Source organism: Corvus cornix, chromosome 4 (genome assembly GCF_000738735.6).
Source record: "Corvus cornix cornix isolate S_Up_H32 chromosome 4, ASM73873v5, whole genome shotgun sequence".
Taxonomy (NCBI): domain Eukaryota; kingdom Metazoa; phylum Chordata; class Aves; order Passeriformes; family Corvidae; genus Corvus; species Corvus cornix.
This window is the reverse complement of record NC_046334.1, coordinates 57,769,650-57,794,413: the sequence shown is the minus strand read 5'-3', so window position 1 is coordinate 57,794,413 and position 24,764 is coordinate 57,769,650. Positions and strand designations below refer to the sequence as shown.

General features: G+C 38.4%; 1 protein-coding gene across 11 annotated transcripts in view; it reads right to left on the bottom strand.

Annotated features, from left to right (window-relative positions):
* Positions 1-24,764, bottom strand: part of LDB2 (LIM domain binding 2) — a 369,029-nt gene that overhangs the window by 138,558 nt on the left and 205,707 nt on the right. For all 11 annotated transcript variants that reach the window (XM_019287349.2, XM_010401863.3, XM_010401865.3 and 8 more), the window contains one exon: positions 2,359-2,461. In XM_019287349.2, the coding sequence (XP_019142894.2) occupies positions 2,359-2,461 (103 nt within the window). The remainder of the gene's footprint in view (positions 1-2,358; positions 2,462-24,764) is intronic.

Here is a 24,764-nt window from a genome sequence, read left to right as displayed (position 1 = left end):
CTCACAGGCTGAAGCAAGACAAAGACAGGCAATTTTGACCTGAATCCTAGACCAAAGGCAAGAGGTTGGCATCTTTCATCACTTTCAACTTTACAAACAACTTCTCAAAGGATGGGTATTTCTCTTTTCCTGGGCCTTATCTTGGTTCCCTCCACTACTGTCTGTGCCTGGAAGAACAAACAATTTGTCTTTTCTCTTTCCTTTCTGCCAGTTCCAATGTGTTTAATGCCCTCTACATCCTAAAGAGCATACACAGTAGGCAAGGAGGCAGGTGTCTTGCTGGCGACAGCACAGATGAATAAACTTCTGTTTCATCACTTTCAAAGCTCCATGTTTGGTGCTGCAACCACGTGCCATACACTGGCTCACCTAACAAGAGCCACAGCCCCTGGCCAGCAATTTCACCAGCTTGGAATAGAGGTACTGGGTCTCATAGTTTTTGGGAGATGCCAAGAGCATCCATAAGGGAATAGCATGAGCATGGCTTGGGCAAGCAAAAAAGAGACCTGTAAGGGGAGCAAACTGCTCTGCTTTCAACTCCTGGACATGGTTTTGGACACAAACTTCTCAGCTAGGAAGAGAGAGCTACTCTTAACATACAGCTTCCACTCTGCACCCACCACAAGCAACACCAAAGGTGTCCCCAAGCAGGGATTTGGACAGCACAGAGGCCCCAAGTCTGCTCTCAAAGCCTTCTCAAAGGACAATGGAAGTCTCAAACTGGAACAGCACAAGCATGCTCTTCAGAGTTTCACTGAGTTGGAATACGACTCATGTGAAAAAGATTCACACTAATGATGTAGTTCAGAATTACATAAATAGTAACTAACAAAGAAAAGGAAATAGGAATGAACAGCAAAGAGCCCTAAATGCAGAGCTTCAATTCCAGATGCTGAGAATAAACCAAAAGCAACAACAGTTTGTGGAGAGATCAGGAATTAAAACCAGAGGAAAAAATCCAGTGTACTAGTCACTTTTAAAAATATGACTAAAGTAACTTGGGCTTTCAATCATTCTTCTCAGCAACAATGCTAAGAATCACAGTATTACCCCATGCCAACCTGTCCCAGTTACAGACAACACAACCATTATCAAGCATTTGTGACACCAGGAGTATTTTACACTTTGACAAATACTTTCATATGCAGTACTGTTTTCCAGAATCACAACTCCCTCTGATCTAACTGGACATTAATTGCTTTTTTGCTGATGTATCTGTGCCTTCTGGACTGATAACACAACTAGCAAATTGATATCTGACAAGTTGACTCAACCTAATCAGGACAGATCAGCTGTTACCAATGGTGCTATAGGCTGTAATTTGAGGACCTTTACAGAGTTATCACTTGCTTTGAAAGGCAAGAAACTGTAATTCTGTCAACACAAATCCCAGAATGTACATCCAAAGTGGTTATTTTTTCTCCAGAAGAAGGTAACACTTGTCAAATAAATACCTGAGATAATTGATAATAGGAATTAGAAGTATGTGAGTGATACTCTGACAATCAGTCACTCTCATGAAAGAGAAGAACCTCGCAAGATTCAGAACATTAAGTAGAGAGCACAATCTGTCACCATGAAGCAGGGGTCACTCTGAATGGAGTCAAACAATTGGCAATGCATTTTTTCAATGTTTACTTCTCTCTCTGTTGCTTGGTGCTAAAGCTAAGAGAATGATTCACTTCAAACAATTTGTTCGATGAATGTTATCCCTTTTTGCTGCTCAGCATATGCAGGCAATGGATACCAGTGCCATCACTTTTATTCACTGCTTCACTTTTATTCAAGCTTTCACCTAGTGCTTGATTGAGAGTATTCTAGACTTCCACTGCTGCTCAGACAGCATCCAAGGCTGGTCCTTAATGTGTGCAAGCAGCAGAGATCCACACAGTTGATGGAATAATACTTATCTACATCAGCAAGGATATAGCTTTTAATTTGTTGTTTTTCTGATCCCTCTTTAAATTTGGAAGCCCTTCCAGCAAAAATCCTGGTACTTGCTACAAAGTTCCCATGCTGTGAACAAGTTTGCCCACAAGACTCAACACTTGAATTTTTGCAGAAAACAAATTAACAAAGAGCGCAAGCACAGCCATAAAACACATTAATTTAAAAAAATCCAAGGATTGTATTATTTGCTTCATTCCACTAGGAAATGATTTATTTTCATGTAATAAAATTCAGAGGAATTCCATAAAAAAATGGATTCCCAATTAATGGAATTCTTTAATGTAACTTAACAGTCACTGAATATACACAAGTGACTTTGTCATTGCCGGGGTTGCATCTGTCTTGTACAGATAAACTGTTTTTAGAAACTCAGACTTAACATTAGAACAAAAAATATACATTTCTTACTGTATCGCTTTGGTCCATCTTCCAAACAAAATGAAAGTGTTAAGGTTGCATCATCTTCAAAAAATTCAGTTGCAAAGGCATCCCACCAGAGGTTGTCACTATCCTAGGAAGCAACAGATCATTCACTTAACAGGAGGCAAAATGAAAATATGTTCATCTGTTGTAAAAGAAATTCAACAGGATCACACCTAGTTTGGCTTCTTCACCTATGGTTTTGGGGTGCAGATGTCTATATGATATTTCAAACTAATTTTCCTAGATAAAGTTCTAGTTCTAATTTAGGAAAAAACTGAAGTGTTTAATTTACTGTATAATAAACTGTCTTTCATTTTATCAAGCATACCAAATATGTAAAAACTTTCTTTTCCATAAAGGTTTTTTTTTCAAAATGTTAGATGTGGTTTTATAAATCAGTTGCAAATAAAGCAATTACGACTTTTCCCTCCTTTTCTGGGCTGTATGTCTCAAATGCTTGGTCCTAGTAATGAAAATTTCCTCAGTACTTAATTCTATAATGCTACATAAGCTCATCATCAGCATGAGATGACAAGAAAGTTATTTAGAAACTAAATATAATGGCCATTCCACTCCAATGCATTTAATATAAATACAATGCTACTGCAAATTGATTAAATACCAGCTAGTTACTTAAATATAATTGTGAGAAATCTTTACTTTCAAGTGTGATACAAGAAGTGAAAAAAATATGTTAAGATGACTTGTGTATACTTAGAGTAAGACACATCTGGAAAATGGCAATTATTAAAACAGTGAACAATGTAAAACATATACCAACACAGCACTACAGGTAGTTTCTTGACTTTAACAATTGAACCAGGCCTTTTCATACCTGGATGATCAACAACAGGCACCCAAACCTCAGTGTCTAGCACCTGAGCAAGTGGTTCACCTTGCCAGGGTTTTCACAGAAACTGGGCAACACAAAACCCACTAAATGTTTCATTCAAAAGCTATGGATATATTTAATAGCTGGATTAGAAATTTTTGGTACAGTCTCTTCTGCTCCTTTGAGGCCCCGAGACTTAAATCACTTGTAGCACACAGGGTCAGCAACGGAGCTGGAAATACCCTTCTGAAGATGCCCCAGCTGCACTCTGCAGAACCACTCTGTCCCACTTACAGCACCTTCCTTACAGTGTGCAAGGCCTGGTTCGCTCAGCACAGTGAGGCCTGAGCACCTCTTAATGCCTGAGCAATATAGATCTAAGCCAGAAAACATTTGTTCACTTCACAGGAAAAAAAATCTTGAAATAAAGTGCCAACTTAAAAGAAAATATGCATCTATCATAGTCATTATGTGCACATGCAGAGCATACTGGAGATTTTAGTTCTGCTGCTGTGATGATGTTACTTTTGGATTTCACTCCAAAATGTTGAGCAAGGTATACTTTCTGCTTCTCAATTTCACTTTGATTTTTGTCAAGCATCCAATGGAGAAATGGTAAGGACAGGTTTGAACAATCTGGTTCCTACCAGAGACCCTAGAGAGACTTCTTGTCTGAGTCAGAGCCTGTAATACACTTTCCCTGCCAAGGCTCATCCCACCTGGCAGCGACAGGACCATACACCCCTGCCATTCAGTCACACAAAGAGGTATCAAAGCTGTCTCCACATCTCAGAAATCTGCTGTCACAGAGTTGTTGTGCTTTCCTGGGGTAAACCTGATGAGTGTTCCCACGTGCAAACACTGCTGTGTTGAGTAGCCAAGCAGCCACAACAGTAAGCATGAAATACACAGTGGTAAGAATGAAACATATGCACAGGTATTCAGCACACCTCTGCATGGGACCCTGCACTCAGCACAGCCTGGGGGTTGCATTACAAGCCCATACAAGAGTGTATTGTCCAACAAGTACCTCTGAGCTACCACTCTGTCATTTGGCAAAAGAGAGGCTGCAGTACCATTTAACCTTTTGGACATACTTTTCATAGGGAAGGAAGAGCGGAGGGAAAGATTTCAGCAATGCCACAGATCACATTTGCAGCTCTTGTTAATGCAGTAGTTGAGTATCACTGGAGCTACTCATGCAGCATCCAATGACATGGGAACAAAAAGGAGAGCATTGCAGAGCCAGGATGCAACTGCACACAGGAAAGACGGAGAAGAGCAGGGAAAGTGCAGGGCCTCACCTCAAAACCACACATATTTGCACTCACGCCGGCTTCCAAGAAGTGTTGAAAGCAAGGAAAATGTGGAAATGGAATTACTGCGGATTCCCTCCCTGGTTAGATGAAATATCCAGACTCTTTCACATTTTGAACACCATCCAACATCTTTATCGTAAGCTTTTGCATATTTTAGGTGAGGAAGAAGGAAAAACATAAAATGCAACACCCCACCCCCAGAAAGAAAACCCAGCCTTAAAAAAGAGTATATAAATCCTGACAAGCTTGGATATGCTCTGCTGTTTAATTTTCTGTCCCACCCTTGTCACAGGTGGGTCCACCTACTCTCAAAGCCAAATGTGAACAAAACCAAATGAGGTGTCCCCAGCCAAACTGAAATAGGAACCAGTTATTAAAAAAAAAGAATTTTTTTTTCTTTTTTTTTTTTTTTTTTGCAAAAAGGGGATGGTGAAAGCAAGGCTGCCCTCAGGCATCTTTAACTTATGCTTTGACAGGTTACGGGGGATTTTGCCAGAGTAATTATTTTTCTATTCAACAATAATGAGAAATTACCATGGCAACCTCCCTTTCACATAGTGCACTCACATGCTCAAACATTGAAATAATGGCCTAAACATAACAAAAAAATATTAATTCTTTAAAAATATTTTGTATTAAAATAAGCTTAAGGATTAGGTCACAGGAGAGAAGAGGGCAGAGACAGCCAGCAAGTTGGGTCAGAAGTGAAGATGCCATGGTGCTGTGGCCAGGTACCCAAGCAGCAAAACGTCTTCTTCCACAACCGTCATTGTTCCCTCTGATCCCCTCCACCCCTGGTATTAATTGTAATTTGAAGCATGGCTCAACTCTGAATAGGGTCTCCAAGTAAATGGAATCCTACGGTTTCAATATTTTTTCCTGACTCTGATTTCTTTGGCAAAGGTAATCAGATTTAAGTACAATGATGTTCTTTTTCCCCCTCCATCTAACAGTCCTGTATGTTCACTGTATGATCTGAGAGTCAAACTGGGTTCTTTACACCTTACACACTTACATGATTAAGAGTCTGCAAGCTAAATGAGGCTTTTCCACTTGCCTGTGATAGATCTTGCAACTGGAATACGAGGCCAACTGAGACTATGGCAGTTTCTTCAAATTCCTTTATTTTTGTTCAATGACTTGGAAGGCAGAGTGGACTGACATAAAAAGTCAGTACATGAAATCACACTTGAAAGGATGCAGATACCTTGTAGGACAGAACTGGAATTCAGAATGATTTTGGTAGATTGGATAAATTATCTGAAATGAAGATGAAACTCAATAAAGTGAAGGGACAAAAGCACAAAAACAAAATGGGGTATAACTGGCTAAACAGTACTGTAGAAAATGATCCAGATTATAAAGCAAATATGTCAGCAATCAATTGCTCTTGGAAAGAAAGGAAATGTCTTAGATACAATAACCTTCCACTCCAGCAAACACATCTCTGGAAAGACTTCAACTGCAATAGTCTGTCCACTTCTGGAGTACTGTGGCAAAGCCTGGGCCACACACTCTTAAAGGATTTAGCTGAAAACCACAGGAATGAATAAGTTTAAAGACACATACAAACCAACCAACCCTAAAAGACTCAAAAAGAAGAAAGGCAGAAGGATCTAACTGTGTTTTGTATAAGACAGAAGAAGCTCATGGGGAACATGATGACAGACCTCAACTATATGAAAAGTTTGCTATAAAGAAGAGTGAACACTTGTCCTTGGTGGCTAACAAGGAAAGAAGAAGTAATGATTGGTTCAGTTTGCTGCCATTGCAGGTTAAGTGGTTTAATGCCCTGTTACAGAATTTTAGGCTAGTGTTTTGCAGAGGGGAAAGAGCTGCAGAGCAGGACTGCTGTGTTCCCAAGAAGAGTGCATATAGAGATCCTGCTGCCTATGGGCCTCTGGCAGAGCTGCCCCTGTACAGCAGCTCCACAGCTCATGCCCAGTGAGAAGCCAGCTTTTGGTTTCTTCCTCACATAGCTTTTGGCTGCATATGTGTAACAGGTGTAAATAGTATATTTAAACAGAGTTATGGAAACAAATAAATACGATTCTGAATGCACACAGGAAACACATCTGTTCTGAAGTCAGACTTTTTTTTTAATAATCACTTTTTAGAGAAAAACTGCATTTTAACCATCAATCTTGGCACTGGACAAGGCAAAAATGAAAAGAGAGAGTGTGCTTGGGAGCTACATTTTACTTCTGGCACCAGCAACCCTTCCCTATTGACACTTACTATTTTCAGAACTCTATACATCTACATTCCTGTTGGCAACATATATGTGTCTCATATTCTTTTAAGTTAATGTTGCACAAGGAGCTGCTGTCTCCCTAAGGAAAGAATGGCATTCCTTCCCATCTCCTGTTCCCAGGAAATTAAACTACACTTGAGCTTTCAAAATGCAGTTCAAGATAAGATTTTACCATTAAATACACCTGTAAAAACTGCACAGCCATTACAAATTACAAAACTCACAAGTTTCAAAAAAAATCTGACATTAAAGTTTATACTCAAAGCATGTGGGCAGAACATGAAAAATAAGATGTCCAACTACAAGAAACCAATAATTTTCCCCATTACTTTTAAATTAGACGCATCTTGTCTCTACCTTACATATTTAAGATTCCAATACAAATTTCATGTGAGTAACAAATTAATAGGGATCTATATATCCTAATTTTATACATTTGGAAATTTGAATACTCATCTGTAGATCTGGCTCTGCAAAGCAGTTTTATAATCTGGCATTGGGTTTTTTGCTATTTGTATACATTCAGTATGGACTACAGATGCTATGAGTCCTAGATTGGTTTTCCTGGAAACAGTATGAACAGAGTGGAAGAGTGGAAGCTCATGTGTATGTAGGTGGGAAACCCATATACTCAAGTGGCTGTCTGTTATACAAGAAGATGCACACTTTTCTTACATTCTCAGTATCTTTTCTAGGAATATGTGGTACCCCACAGCTAGTAAAAGTACCTGAAAAAGAGGACCAATCTGGTTACTCCGGGCTAGTTTTTAAGAACCACTTCCATTGCTTTTCCATTTGTTATTCTATCTCATTTATTTTAATTTCAAACACAAAACATATTTTACACAGAATTAAATATACCTTTAATCTTGCACCCAGTGGTATTTTACAGAATCTCTCTTTCCCTGCCAGCAATGACCGACTCTATTCCTTCCATTTGTTATTTCACACATATTCACAGTTTTAATGGTGTTGCTTTCTTTTACTTCACTTACTAGTGTGGCTGGATTCCATATCTCAAACAATGTGTAGTAAAACTGGCTGAAAGGTTTTAAAACTTGGCTTTGGTCATAAGTAGTTGTCTGTTCCATTATACACTTGCAACTTCTTGCCAAAACTCCGCTCAATGCCCAAAACATATCAGTCTCTTCAGCTCACTTAATAATTAATTAAATTATTGTTTACATTCCACTTACGAACTTATCTTCAATTGTACAGTAAAGAAACAACACAAAGTTCTGTTTTACTGAAAAGGCAAAATATAGTCATGCAACAGATTCCCATAGCAATACCTCCTCAGAGAGAATGACTGGGGTACAAAATGGGGGCAACATCTCTGTTTCTCACGTAAATCTGGAATAGGTTTAAAAATCCAGTGGAATGTCAGGGAAGAGCTCATAATAGGGAGTTACTCTTACACATTTACTGGAAATGCCTCATATATCAAGGATCCTATTTTTATTGCCTATAAATCATTACACTATCAGGCAACAGAAAATCAAACATTAATTATTTGACTTCAGATACAAATAGGAGAAACAAAAAAAAAGAAGAAGAAAAGGAGAGAGGCTTTGCAAAATACACAAATTGATTTATGCCATTTTCTTGTTGTACTCTGAACCCAGGCATATGAGAATCAGCATCATTACAGCAAAAACACTGTGCTGTAATGACACTGGCCATACAATTCAGCTTTGCAGATATATGTCACAAATAGCAAGTCCACACTGGGAAATTTACCAGGGGTTCAGATTAACTGAAACATGTTGACACTGAAATAAGGACAACAAATATTTTTCTTGTGTTCAGAAGGATGGTTGACCTCTTCCACTAACATATGCCCAAATTAGATACCTTTTGTTAGAATAGTTGTGGGAAACACTCACTAGGCTGGCAAATAGCAAGACCAGTCTACACACAGCTATAAAAGAACTGTTATTCCACAACGTCTAAGCCACCTGATTTTTCCATCTACACAGGTGCTACATGTATAACAATTTGGATATCCTTTTAAAACTGTAGTGCTTAAAATTACAGAGATTTTTAACTTGTCAGGAAAGGGTAAGACAGAGACATACCTGGTTCAGTCTAATAACAGAATCAGAGAAGAATGCCTGGTCTAAAACCTGTTATTTGTCAGTCTTTAAATTTTACTGGAGCTTGTGGACAAAAGAAAAATGAATTCTTAAATATCCACTCTGTGCATGTTTGACTATTCACCTGCAGCAGACAGGAGATTGCAGTTTAATACTCCTCTGTAAGCAGTACAGAGCAGAAGGAGTTAACTTATGAAATGTGTCATTTCACTGACTTCTTTAATTTGAATTCATTATTTCCATTCCTGGAACTTGTGCACAAGAACGGATAAGAGAAAGAAAGGGGAAAAAAGAGCAGTGAAGCTGGGTTCAAGACACACTCCACTGCCAATTCCTTACTGCCAACATGGCATCATCCTTGAGATTTCTCAGCAGTATCATCATTGACCAGCAGAAGATGCTCTTTTGTCCTTTTTAAATATATGGGATAAGATTGTATTTGGTCTCTAAGGATAAGACCTATATTCTGGCTGTGAGAACAAAAAGATGGGCACTAACAACTAGATTGTGCAGTTTTTAACAGAAATATCCACTTCCACCCACAGCAGAGTATCTGTTAGTACTTGATATATATACAGTGCATACTAAATCCATATTCAAAATTGTTTTAAATTTGAGCCCTTTTTTCAATAGGCATGAAAATGTCTCTAGCTGTCTGGAAAAAGTAATAGATTTTCTTAGTAGTATTCTCAATCTACGATCATTGCAGACAAATCACAGACCTAAGTTTTGTGTTTATCAAAAATGAACCACAGTTACATTTCTCTATTCTGCCACAGAATACCCCACAGCCTCTGCCTTTGAGAATAGTTTATAGAGATGGAATATTGTGTCTATTATCTACTGTACTACTGTCAGCCATACAAATGTTCTTATTTTATTCTGACATTTTGACCTGGTTTCTTTTTTACCTTGTTTACTTCCACCTATATGAGTAAATGGAAGCTGCTATGCCATCTATCCGAATGAAAAGACAATAACTAGTATTGCCATGAGTGAATATAGAGCATCAAATATTATGTGTCACTAGGGCACAGAAAAAAAGTCATATTCCCAGCAATATTAGTAAATGAGTCTCTCTAGGTCTATCTACCCAACTGTACCAACTCCCAAGGCTCTAAAATTCAGTGAACGCTAATTCCTTTATCATTTATTACAGTGAAAATAAAATTATTACTGACAGCATCTAAATACTACACTGGAACATGATGAAGACAGTCCTTGACACCTCCATTCCACACTGGACTCTCCCCACCTCTTTGATCACTGAAGTCTCGCAAAAGCACCATGTGTATCAGAGACAAGTACAAAGCTGGGACGTTCAGAGGTCTCTGATACTGAAAAACTAAAATCTGAACTATGATCTAACAAACTTTACTTTGAGAGGTCATAAATGGCTCTTCAGCTGAGTTTAAAAGCTTGTCCTGCTATGTAGTGTGCCTTATTCTTGTGCAAATCTAGTGATCCAGGTAGGAAAGGAAAACACAGGTAAGACAAACCATCCTTCCAGTTACATTCCAGATTCTTGCAGAAGTATCAAATAGTGAAAGGGCTAGGTAATGCAGCTACAAAGAGTTGATTTTATCATAAAAGAAGATTATATGGATTGAAAAGACATATAGTGAGGAGATATATATCTCTATACACACAAAGAAGGCTTGAGAGGGATTATTTACAAGGGCATGTAGTGACAGGACAAGGGGGAATGGCTCTCAACTGAGAGACAGTAGGTTTAGATTAGCTATTAGGAAGAAATTCTCCACTTTGGGGTAATGAGGCACTGGAATAGGTTGCCCAGAGAAACTGTGGATGCCCCATCCCTGGAAGTGTTTAAGGCCAGGTTGGCTGGTGCTCTAACCAATGTGGTCTAGTGAAAGGTGCCCCTGCCTGTGACAAGGGATTTGGAAGCAGATGATCTTTAAGGTCCCTTCCAACCCAGACCATTATGCACAACTCTAGCACAACTACAGGACTTTGAGAAAACTCTTGCTAAGAGTCAGCAAGAGACTTTTAAAATTAAAGATATGCTTAAGTGTTTTGCGGAGCTGGGGTCCACCTAAGCTTTTGCTAGTCTGCAAGTCTAATAAGCACAAGATTATGATTTCCTATTAAGCTTTGCAACCAGGTAAGAGCATATAAAAATTATGGGCATCTCTAAACAAAGAGCTGTTATTTCTTGGGAAGGTACAGGAAGTGGAAAAGATCAAGTATATTGTATATCCTGTCTCCTATGGAGGACAGGTAATCTCATGCACAAAAGTTTAATTTAGCAACAACTAGTCAGAAAAAGAGAACACAATTAAGAAAGAAGTGTTGAAGAAACCACCCCCTTTCCTTAAAATTTACAACCATACCTGCACTTTAAATTACATATACTTTAAATGATATATGGCTGCATTTCATTGTTTAATAATATAACTGTGGTTTTGGGTGTCCAGGTATCAACCAAAGAAATTGTAAAAGCAGTATATAATTCCAGACAGTACAGAGAAGTAAACATTATGGCACCTTACAGAAATTTTGGCAAGAAGCAATGGTAAAGCACAAATATAATTCTTTGTTATGTACTGGCAATAAAAAACCCCCTCTATATCTTTGCTACATAAACAGTGTGTATTCTTTAAGCAAAAAACCACTGGGGTAATTAACAAGTAATTTCATGAGAGAGATATAGTCACCTGCAAATTATGTTCCTTAAAAGCTCATTCACATTTTTTATTCAACTCATATCAGAAGCTCCACTCTCATGATCATTTAAAAGATTACTTCTTTAGTATAGCAAAACTACACTCCAAATGAATTCCTGTATTCATTCTGTATTTATTAGGACTAGTAATCACAGTCATTTTTGTCAGCTGGTGATGTCACTCCATCCACAAATATTATCCCTGTTAAATGTGTTTCAGAATCTAAATTCTACTTAAGAGAAAGATAAGAAAAAAGATAGTGCTGAGGTATTAAGTTATTGAGTCTATATTTTAGACTCTACTTACTTGTTCCAGTTTTCAACACTACAGCATAGTATCAACTGCAGTGGCCATTTGAACCACTAATTAGCTGCAGTTGTCAGATGCTCAGGTTTTTGAAAATAATACAGCTATATTTATTGCTTATAATTTTAAATATGCAAACACATATGCATTCAAACTTAATCAAACATTAAGGCAGAAATTTTCAAAGCTAATTAAAAGACTTACACATTCATTTTCCATTAAATTAAGTGGAAATCAGATGTTGGAATATTCTATGCAAGGCTCCAAATCCCAGCATGGAAATGGAACTTGTTACATTTGCTGAATCAAAGCTAGAGGGTGACAACAGGGCTGGGATTCATTTCACTCCAAGACAGTTGTCTAAATTCAAGTGAGATAAAAAGCCTCCTGGAGGTATCTGTCTCTTCACTGTCTGTAGAGGGAGCCTAGAGAATGGTTCAGTCTAGCCATGTAACTTTTATAGGGATAAAGGTAGGTAAGATAAATCCTATTCTATATATTCTATCTACCAAGAATTTAAAAGTCAGGAAGAAAGCTGGTTGAGGCTTTGAGAGCTTAGTGAAGGACAAAAATACGTGAAAAGCTGGGTGAAACAACTGTATCTACTTTGTCTAGATTTTTACAGTCTTGGCAGGAAAACCTATAAATGATGTTCAAGTTTTTTGCTCGCAACGCTCAAAGATCTCCAGGCTGCCAGGTTCCTGCTGCTTCATATAAAAAGCTCCAAGTGGCAGACAGAAGTTGGAGAACTGGTTAAAGATTTCTGCCAGTATGAAATGCTTTAAATGAAGAAGATGTGATTATTTCCCTGGCTTCCTAACTTTACTCCCTGGCTAGCCACAGTTGCAAATAAAGGCCTTTAAGCCCTGTATTTTTTCTCATACTGTATTTGGACACAAAATTCCTGTACAAAATTCAATTAAGCTAGGGACAGAATTGCTCGTATGTGTCTTTCTACATCCTAGGTATCTGAATTATCCGAAATATAAGGAAATCCTTGGTCAAGACAACACATATCAAATACTGACATTTCTCATGTGTTATCCTGTGACCATCAGATCACTCAAGGGCTCCGTTTCTGTGGTGTAGCACTCCCCTTCTCAAGCACATAACGCTCACTACTGGGCATGCACAGCCAAGACTGATTAACGAAGGAACAGTCATCAGGAGTTCAGGTTGCTTTGACGAAGTGAGGATGGGTTGGGCTCCAGACACTTGCATATTCTCATTATACACAATGGTTTGCAAGTTTTGATGGTGAGAAGCACAGGGTAGTACACTTTTTAAACCAACATTTGCATTTACAAATTAAAAATCTGATTCAAATGGAGATGTCTGAATCACCAGCTTGCCATGAAAAAAAACTACTTAGAACCAAAACTTTTACTGTTATTGCTGCTATAATATTGTAGAACAGTGTAACAGATCACTGACAAGGCTGTTACAGTTGCTAAATCAAAGGATATACTGTACTGAAAGGCACTGAAAGAAATAGAGAGAGAATGAAGCACAGAGGTTGTGATAACAGACTGGGTTTGTGTGTTTGTTTTAATTATTAACTTTAAATTTTCACTTCAAAAGAAATGGGAGAATTTATGCATGCCAAGAAGTGCTCCCTTTCAAAACTCGGTCTTCACTGAGCAAAGTAAGTAAAGCTTTCTTCTAAATGGCATCTCTTATCTTGTCAACCTCATTTAAAGTAAAAAGGCATCCACAGTAATAATAAGAATGCAGCTTGGTGAACAATTCCTTTACAGAACTCAGCCATTACATACTGTAACAAATTAAAAACTCCAAAAGTCTATGCAGGTCCCCAGAGAAATGCTATTTAATAAAGCAAACACTGATATTGAATGTGACAGAATTCCATTTGCTTCAGAATTCCATCCAACTGAGTTTGGCTGCAGCTGAAGCAATTAGAGAAAGCTGTGATTTAATGATTATGCTAAAACCCTAGACAAACAAAGCTCTCACCTACCAAGTGGCCACTTAGCTGTATCACTACCACTAGAATATATAAAAATCCTTGTAGGATTTCATTTGCTGTCAGCCAACTAGTAACAACATGAGCAATTATTTACTAAAAATGTCTATTTACTAGCTACCCTAGTGCTTAACATGAAAAATGTATAAATCTAAATTTAAACAAAGTAAGCAAGGCCAAGTGTGAACTACATATGTCAGGGAATCACCCACTAAGGTCATCCTTGTAGCTGAGACCTGGTATGATCCAGTTGAAAGCTCGTAACAGGTAATTTTTTTCAATGTATATCTTTATGTCGTATATGATAATCTACTGGGGCCTCACCTCTGGGTCCATAAACATTTAATGAAATTTTAAACATCTTTTCATTACAGCAGTAGCCTCCTATGAACTAGTCTGAACACTTCAGACTCTGTGGACCTGTTAAATCAGTAAAACTGATTCACTTACCATTTCTTAGTTTTCCAGAAGTGGTATTCAGCCTTTCCTACTTTCTAATGCATTCAAAATTTCTCTGTGTAAAGTTGTAGGACATAAAGAAGTATAAAAAAGTGACAATTCAGAAAACTTGCTTACAGAAAACTTGTGAATTTGCTTGGAAACTCTAGACTTTCTTGCTGTATTCCTGCCAGCCAACAAGCTACATTGTGAAAAAAATTACTGATGGTCTTTCTGATTTTTCATTTTTACTTTAGTCAGAGAGCCAATTAAGTAACACCTTGGACTGCTGATGTAGATTTTTACCCTCACTACCTTCCGGGTGAAGGCATCTCCTGACAAAAAACCCCTTGAAAAAGCAGTTTCCTTCCTCCCCAGCTAAGGAATAGGATCTAGAGACATGCTGCATACCTATAGCCTAAAAAACCTAGCACTGTTGATAAAAAATTTTTAAAACCACAGAGAATATGAAATCTGTGAGAAAGCTCAAACACACAATACTATTTTAAGAAAGAAAACAGTTTTGCATAACATGGATAAGTATTCACAAAATTGCTGCAGAGGAGACTGAAATAACTTAAAAAGCTCACAGAAATGCACCTATTGAGCAGCTCAGACCTATTTTCAAAGATCTAAATCCTCATGTCTTAACAATAAAATATACTGTGGATATACCAGCGTTTGTCTGTTTTGTTACAGGTGTGCATTTCTAACTAAAATATACAATGGTCGTTCAGAACACTAAATTTTTTTTAATTACAATGTGTTCCCCCAGATTTCCATAAATCCAGAGCATCTACAATTTCAGAGCTTTTCTAAAAGGTTTGTGTTCAGAGTACTAAAGAGCCTGAGAAGGCAGCAATAGCCTTGACAAAGCCAAGAAACTACATGGTCCCATTTCTGGGAATGTGTTAACTGCCAGAGGAGCTGTCATCTGAAAGTGAGACGGAAAATCAGAAAAGATGCAGTGCCAATGTCTTCTTAGACTAGGGGAACCTTATGTCAAGCTCAGTCCAGAATATATGGATCTGAATCAAGCAGCTTGTTTTCTACTAGTGCAATGACAACCACTGTGAGATGTTATCATATTTCTTTGCACAATGTTTTGTCAGAACCTACAAAATTAGTTGTAGCTGGATCACTCTCTAGGTCCTTGAAGAAATATTATATCAAAATATCACAGATGCTCTTTGGAGGGTACTGGTTTCAGGTGCTAACTGTTCTTAGGATTCTCCTTCTCTAAATGAGTTCTTCCACAATCACTTGAGTTTTACACCTGATTTCTGTCTGGTACACTGAAGGATCATCTCTCCACTCTAGAACAAAACTTCTTTTTTTCTTTTCCCCCTCTTGCTTTCTTAGTTCTACCTTCTGATTTGTAAAGTTTTTTTCTAGAACCAGATGCACTGATACAGACGCGCACAGACACTTTTTTTTTGTTGGTACTCTCAGCTTCAGTAGTAGCGTCTCCTGGATTAGGTCATCTGCTTCTTAAAATCATATATCAGGTTATCCCTGTTCTGAGGCATTCTAGAACGAATCTGAGCTTTTGATAACTTCCACATGTGAAGTTTGAAAGCTGCAAGAAGCCCATCATGAACTGCCAGGTCAGCACAGAGCCCACCATGTATCTCGTGGCCTATCAGCAAGGACAAAGGAGTGTATTGAGGATCAAATATGCTTTGTATTAAGCAAGCAGTTCCTTGTTCTGACTCCTGTGAATGTGCTTGTTCAGTAAGGTACAACATCTGGCAAGGGTCAGGTCTGGACTAAGTTCCTTCTGAGTTGATTCAACCCTCTCCAGTACAGCTGAGAATCACAGGCACGTCCAAGAGTCTCAATAGACTTGCAGAACAAGTACGGAATCAAAGCAGCTTCCCTGTCTCTCCCTGCAAATACTCATGCACCTTGATCTGAAGGGACCACAAGCAGGATTACTGTCAGTATTCTCCTCATTCCTCTGCCAATATTCCAAGCACTCATTAGAATCAGTCAAAGAGGTGACACCAAACTCCCCAGGGCACATGACCTAGAAACTGCAGAGATACTGAATATATCCAGCTGTATAATGTAGCATGAAGCAGATGAAAGATCCTATGGGTTGTCAGCTGATACATATTGATATAGATGATATAGATGATACGGATATAGATAGATATAGATATAGCTAGATATAGATATCAACTGAATCCAGTGGTCAAGATAGGACGTGAAAAGAGAAGTGTACCCTATGTTGTACATGATGAGTCTCACAATAAAGAATTCCCTAGGGAAATATCTAACCTATCAGACCATCAGCGGCAGTGCCTTGCAAACATAAAAGGAAACATGGTGTTCCACAACATTCCTATGATAATAAGCACAGCAGTCAGGGATAATAAATGTCTCCTTAAGAAATGTAGGGTGAAAAGGTGATACAGTATGAAGTAACCATTGCTCTAAGAATTTATGCTTCCTACTTGAAAAGATATTTTTGTACTCCTAGAAAATGTCCACTTGCCAGGTGTACTTCGTAGATTTAAACAAGTACTTTCTGTACTTCCAAGGTGTCCATCTTTTGGATTTTAAGAGAGAAAAACTTGTAAGTAACTTAAACCCATGGTAAAATAAAGAGAAACAAGTTACAGTTTTCCACTTTGACTACAACAATCATAAATAGCTCTAAGGAAACTACTACTCATCGTGTTTCATTATAAAAAGGAAAGTATTTTTTTCCATCCAGATAATGATCAAAATAATCCTGGATACCTTCCTGATCCACAGGGTCTACCCGAGGTGAGATGCAGCAGTGTCTGTTCTGCATGGTGTAGTGCTTGAAGCACACAGATAGAATTGTAGGTCAACATTTGAAATTGTCAGTGTTTAGTATCTGTTTCTTGCTACAAGCTCAGAATAACTCAGTCCTCTATTCTTCTGCTGTAGAATTTGCACTCTGTAGCTTGTCCTATCAAAAAACTAACTTGTAATCAAAGTTCTCAGGTCCTCTAGGTAGACAATAAAGTGTGGGGTTTTTTTAAGAACAGGAGTCTACCCTGATTGTAGCCACGGTTGCAGAGAAAAGCTAGAGTGTCATGAAATACATTTAAACATGACCAGTGGAAAAAAGAGAATTCCAAACTCTTTTCTTCTTCAATAGGATGACATTTCAGCCAGTGGCATGATCCTTCAGAGCCTGGCTCTGCTTGGTAAAAAGCATGGAGTGGTTTACCTATTTTAATTGCGCATGTTCATTCTCATGGCCATCAATATCAAATAACTGGAAGCTCACTTGGAGGCACGGTATTAAGCAGAATATGAATTTCTCATATGGAGAAGAAACCATGATCATCATTGGTATTCTCTTATCTCATTCAGCTTCTTTGATTTGAGCATTGGTATCAAAAGGAAGTGACCTGAACATATTAAAGATGATGCAAGTTTCACTATTCCCAGTTGCACATAACTTAAAAATTAACAGTTCATTAATATCCAAACAGATCTGCTTTGGGGAGACCTGACCAGAATTCAACACTAGATTCACAAGCATCTGAGAGAACTGTCTATGTGTTTTTAAGAAGGCACAGAAGCAGCTTGTATTCTACATTATTTCCATTGCCTTCACCTGCAAAAGTGGTATCTCTGCTTCAGTAACTGAATGACTAGATAGAAATTTAATTGTTTTTTTCTCCAGTTATCAAAGGGACTGTATTTTGCACCAATGTAAGAAAAGATCAGCTTATTTTATCTAATTCATGACATACTACCCACTGCTATGAAGAGAAAGATGGCAGTTCCCATTTCCTTCATGCTTTGATAGAGAGTCAACAAAGAAGTAATACAAACTGACAGGTTTTTATGACTGACCTCCTGATACCTACTGGTGCATAAACATGTAGTTGTTAGAACTTATCACTAGGGCCAGGGTTATCCCCTCTTGACTAGGAGTCTGCCAAGTAGTAAATAAATAAGCTAAAAATAGAGATCCAAAATAACGTGGATTCGGCCCCTAAAGTATCATGTCCCAGAAAATCTCCAAACAGGAGAGCTGAGATTTCACCATTTTCTTGTCTTTAGTTTCCAGATGTTGCACTAAGCTCGCTAGGTAGGAAGGCCATCTAGATGTCTCTCCCATGCTGAGAGGTGTCCCTGAGGGGTCTGTACTGGGACCAGTACCGTTTAGTATCCTCATCAGTGACAGCAGGATTAAGTGCACCGGCAGCGAGTTTGCAGACAACTTAAAGCTGAGTGGCGCAGTTGACACACCTGAGGGATGAGATGGAATTCAGAGGGACCTGGACAAACTCAAGAAGCGTGTCACGGGAATCTCATGAGGTTCAGCAAGGCCAAATGCAAGGTCCCACACCCGATCCAATGCCCACAATATATGGGTTTTGGAGGGCAAAGGAGGAGGAAGGAATGGTTAAATTTCAATGGGTTTAAGACCAATCTCATGGGCTGAATGCCAAGGAGCAGTCAGAGACCTTAAAGTCCAGTTCACACAAGCCAAGACTGCTTTGCAACATGACTCAACATTTAGTAAGTTGAGACATTCACATCATTTACTTCTAAAGTGGCAATCCCTGTACAAATTAAAACATTAACAAGGGTGAAGAAGTATCCCCAACCTTTCCCAGACAAAATTAAGAAGAAAAATAGACCTCATTTCTGTGCCTGCTTTTTGAGAAGAAAATTTTAGGTTCCTGCCCTCAGGGATTTAGGTAGGCAGCTGTGTCTGGGTGAATCCCAGCTCTGATATGATGCTGAACTTCCACAAAAAAACCCCAGAAAATAATCCCCCTTTCTAAAGACTACCCCATCAAGAGTTTCGTGCTCACCTTAGCAAACGGCTAGTTTGAAAATATGCTCTGAGGTCCCTGGCTTTCACACTACACCTTACATGGAACCAGCCTGTGGTTCCATTTCATTCTGAGGGCCATGTACCTCAGCTGTGAGATTACTAAATCTTACTTTTTCCCCACTTAACTGGTTTTAGCTAACATTTAGGCCTCTCTGCACATGAGAAATAATCACCAAAATAAACAAGAGCTTTCAATTTTGAGTTTATGAGAGAGGAATACTCCAAATGTACTATACACCCACTCCTAAGAGAGATCTGTGGCTGATGTGAGGACAATTACACTAAAGAAAACTCCACTGACTTAGGAGAATCCCTTCACTTTCTGTGACAGAATCCGTGTGACAGAAATCAGAATGTGGCACTTAGGGCAAATTTGGAACTGACATGGCTCAGAAATGCTTGAAAGGTGCTGCCTCTGAGAGGGGCTTCCTATGAGTTCCTTCCAGGGGGAGAGCATGAAAACCTCTCTGATGGCTTAGCTCTAGAAGTCTCCTTGCCAGGTACCTGCCATATGCCTAAAGGCATTAGAGAAACACGGTTACATTTATTATCACAGGACTAGCTGGCTTTGTCAGAATACCTGAAACAAACCCCACATTTTTTAATGGCCTGATTTGTTTTTGCAGAAAGCTGAATCTTGGTATATGAGCTGTCATATCAGATTCTACTTTATTCTTTTATGTTTACAAAGTATTGCATAAACAGGAACAGCTGGTGTTGATTAATAAACACGGGAGTTGTCTTGAGAGTTTAGGTATTATTTTGCCAACATTTAAGTCTAGTCATTTGCAACAATTGTTCTTTTCCATAGTGGGCAGTGGTCCTACTGCCTAAATACAAAGATATTTTCTAACAATACTAATAATGTAATTCTGAATTAGACTTAGAAGAAGGATCTTATGTGCATAGGTCTATCTATTCATATATCTGTGACTGTGTCTTCATTCATCCAGAATTTCTTAGAGAATGCCACTACATTCACTGCTCCAACTTCCTGTAAAATTACTGTAGCCTGTTGTAAATAGCCAGGCAAAGGCCTTGGCCTCTATGACAACCTGCACATTATTTGCACATGTGAGTACCTTGAAGTAAGATGTGGAAATGCAAAGAGTTGTTGAACTTAATGTTTAACCACCTTAACTGGGGGACATTTTCCTTCACTTCATTCAGAGTACAGTTGCCAATTTCTGAAACAAATATTCTCCTGACAACAGTCTCTTCCTTTATGTTATCCTGATTTGCTCCCATTACAGAGGCATGCTGTGCACTGAAGAAAGCAGGAATCACATGACCTAATACCATAAGATCAGTTAATTAAAGATTTTTTTATAAACTAAAAGATGCCAAATAAAGTTTCATAGGCAAATTGAATTCCTGCATCTCCAAGTGGTGGTATTGAATTTTTTTTTGTGAAATGGAGACAGTTTTTATCTTGTTCTAAGTTTCAATAAAGGAAAACCTAAGACTCAGTTAATAAATCATTAAAAGATAGCAAACAAAGGGTAGAAATAACTGGCAAGCTTTCACAACAGAAGAAAGCTACCAGCCCAACTCCCAAGGACCTGAGATGTTAGGTAGAGTCTTGTAGGACTTTGAAAGAAGATGGATAACAACATGAAAATCTTTACCAGGCATGGAGAGTCACTCTGGCTAGCTGATCTGAATGCAAAGAGTTGTGGGAAGCTTAAAATACTAAACAACAATAAAACAGCAGAGGGTATTGATGAATGCAAAGTACTGCATATGAGGGAAGACAATCCTAATTAGATCTAAACCACAATGGACCTAGCTATTATCACGCGGCACAAAAATCTCTGAACCATTATGGATAATTCCATGGAAATGTTGGCTTAATGATATGTAGTAATAAAAAAGGCCAACCACATGCTTTCAGATCAGAAAAAAGGTAACTGGGGATGGGTACAACAGAGGTTTGCAAGTCATAAAAGTTCTGGACTTTCTTTTCTGTGATTAGAGAATTATTATTCAGTCTAAAAATCATCATTGTAATAAATAAATTACAAAAAAAAAAACAACCAAAAAAACAGAGGACACTTAATAAAATTAGCTCACAGTTTTAAACCCAGTTAGAGGAAATCATTTTTCATACAATGCACAAGCTGTAGAACTCATTGCTGCCGGGCTTCAAGTCACAAGCATAAACAAATTTTAAAACATATTAGGTATATTAGCAGAGGCAGAATACATTGGCAATTCCTGAATGCAGTGCTCCAGGCACAACCTCCCATTTGGGATGAGCTGATATATCAGTAAAAAATTTTTGGTCATTTCCCAGTTTTGCTCGCTTATCCTTTCCCAATGCATCTGATGCTGGTGGCAGGATAGTTGACATCTGACCCTTCTTCCCCATAAATCTTTCCTTCTGCAAAGGCTGATTCCAAAGCCTGATCTCCTGTGCCGTAAATACTAAATCCTGCAACTCCCTTTGACTTCCCGTTTCACATCAGTGTCTCATCCTCAATTAAGTGTTTCTCCGCTCATATCTCTTTTCCCCTTGCTTTCCACCAATACTTCCAGAGACAGAAAGATTTCTTTTCTCACTTTTTCACTCTCCCACCTGCCTTCATTACACTTTCTCAAAGACTTTTAACTTCACACAATGTGATGCTTTTCATAGCAATTTTATAAGACAAAGAACACCCTCCTGCCAAATTTCAAATCCTTATTCCCAAACAATGGGATGGGCAGCAGAGGGAGGGAGGCAAAGCTACAGATATTCAGAGCAAGGTTTGCCAGGACTTTTCAGTGTGGTCCAAAAAATATATATATTCCTGCTGCCTAATGCCTGGAAATGTTTGAATAATTTTTTCTGAAATTTTCCAAAACAGATTCAACTAAGAAGAAAACTAGTGCGGAAAGCTTCACTTCATAGAGATGCCAAAAAGTTAAAGTCTGGCAAAGCTATCAGCAATTGCAAACTGGGAGCTATCACGGAGAACATTAAGCAACCTTAGTGAAACCTTATCTATTGCAGCACCAAAGAAAGCAAAATGTAGTACAAAATGTGATTATGGATGCATTTGATATAATGAAAGCACAGATTTCAGTTATAGGTTTTGGTAATCATTTCATCGCACATTATTTTAAGAATGCATTATTTTATTTTGCAAGATGTCATCAAATTAAAAAAATCCTTTGTGTCATGAGCCAAGAGGACTCTTAAAACTAGAAGTAATGGTAACACCAGCCCTGGCAATGACTGCAATGAATAATGCCCTGCAATTTTTTTTGTTTGCAAGTAGCCACAATTTTTTTTAATGACTGTATTATGACTGATTTTCAAAAATGGGAAACTAGCCATATATAAAATGTGTCCTACTAACTGAAGAAAAGCCAGTTTTAAACACAGATAAATAAAGGGCTTCACATCTGAGGGTGGAGACAGTAATTTACCCTACTGAGCGCAATTCACCTTCCTGGTGATGGCCAGCAAGCACCAGCTTTCAGCCTCTGGTGCCAGAATTCTTGCAGGTCATGATCACATCAGGGCCTGTGATGCACCTCCCCGTATTTATGACCTTTCAGAACTTCTCTGTCACTAGCCTAAAGGTAAAGGCAAGCTATGTACCATGTGCATCCTCTCCCAATAAAAGCTTCCAAAGGAAATTCTGCAATAAACTTCACCGAATTTTACAGAGATTAAATATTTAAATCTTCATGGGTTCACTCCAACTGGGCTAATACTGGGGTGATTTGGGCTACTGTAAGAGGACGCAGTGGACAACTGGTCTGTGACTTGCATTTGAAACATGAGAAGTTATTCTGCAGGCTGAATAAATGACACTGGAAAACAGGTGACAAAAATATTGCTCAGAGGAAACCCCAACTCCTGCCCCACTGTTTACAGCCCTGTTTTCCCCATGAACCAGCCAATATACTAGCATTTAAAAATAACCTTGCACTGTGAATTTGCTGTCAAGTAGCTTCCGTTTTTTAAGCTGAAAAGAATTTTAAGTTCAATCACAGCAGAGCCATTCTCAGCTGGGTTTGATTCCTTTCATCAGAAGAGATTCTGATTCTCAAATTGAGGAGAGAGAATTCAGGTTGTCTGCTCAAAGAAGGAGCCTGCTGGACAGGTAATCAGAAATTTTTTGTTGTTGTTGTTGCTTTTTTCCTTCGCCTTTTGAAACAGATCAAATTTCATACAGAGGATCACGGAGAAACAATACACATGGAAGCCTAGAATAGCATTTTTGCAGAAACAAGTTTCAGGATAGAATAACGCTTTAATTTTTTCCAGGCGTCCCACAGTATTGCTGGCAAGCCTTGAAAGCTGTAGAAGAGCAAGCAAACGGATTCCAAATCTCTACCATAGGCCAGATTGTATTCAGCCCTGCATGGGACTGAAAGAAGCGAGCCCAAGGGGAGAGAAAACAAAGAACCTCCTCCTGTGCTGAGGCATAAAACAGCAGGGAAACATGAGCACTGTCTCTTGCAAAGATGAATCATGACATCAGTTTCTCCCAAAAAGGGCTGGGAAGAGTTCAGGAGTGACTGGCAATTATCCCTCCTTGGCAGTGGCCATCAGAGCTGTTCAAACATGAGAAAACATCTTTGCAAAGGACTACTGCATTTCACCTGCCAAATTTCTTTACAACTCCTGAGAGAACCTCAGCCAAAATGCACACTGAGACATCTTTAAAAGCAAGCCCTTCCTCTTTTAAGCTGTGTCCAGCACAGGCCCCAGTATCAGTCAGCTTATGGAAGGGATGTCTTAATCCCATAAGAAATTCCCAGGAACAAACATAAATGTATGGACTGACTACACAGACTAGACTTTGAAGAGATTTTTGGTGGGGTTTTTTTTTGTTTTGCTTTTTAAAGAATTTTACATCTATGATTGTAGAAGCTGAGGAAATATTATTTCTAGGAGAAAAAAGAGCTTTGAGTTTTTTAGAACACTACCATCATATACTTGGAAAGAAGTAAAATATTCTGTCATTCTCACTGTGCAAGGCACAAAATGAAGAATGGGTGGCTTGGTTTTGTCACACAACAGTTGAAGGTAAAACCAAAATGTGCTTCTTGCTCCCCTATCTAGAAGACTGGTATGATTTTACACCTTATCCTTAATTCAGTTAAACATTTATACAGCATTGTAAGGACTTCTAAATTCAGGGTCTCTAGTAGCAGATTTACAAACTAACTAAAGCAATTGAGTGTCTTTCTGCTGAAATATAGCCTCTTTTTGACAACACACTGCTACTTATTTAGCACATGTGCTTTATCACTGTTCATGTAAAACAACTAAACAATTAAAGCCAAGAAAATGGGTCAGATTGGAGGGTGGGAATAAAACCATCTTCCTCACCACCAAACAAATCCTTGCCTCTGAAATCCCCTCTCTTGCTTCTTCCTATTTGTTTATTTGTTCATCCAAACTTCTAACTTTTCTCCTAACCCAAATTGTCAACTACAGAGGATAGCTGATGGATAATAAGGAAAAATAATTTCCTGAAGAGACCTCATGGTCACACAGCAAACCATGTTCCATGTCATAACTTATCAATCTACTCATATGAAAACAGTTTCCTTTTTAATTGCATGAGCACAAGACCCCTTTATTTTCAGCAGCATTAAAAATAAACAGTATTTTTACTAATGTGCTTTTAAGTTA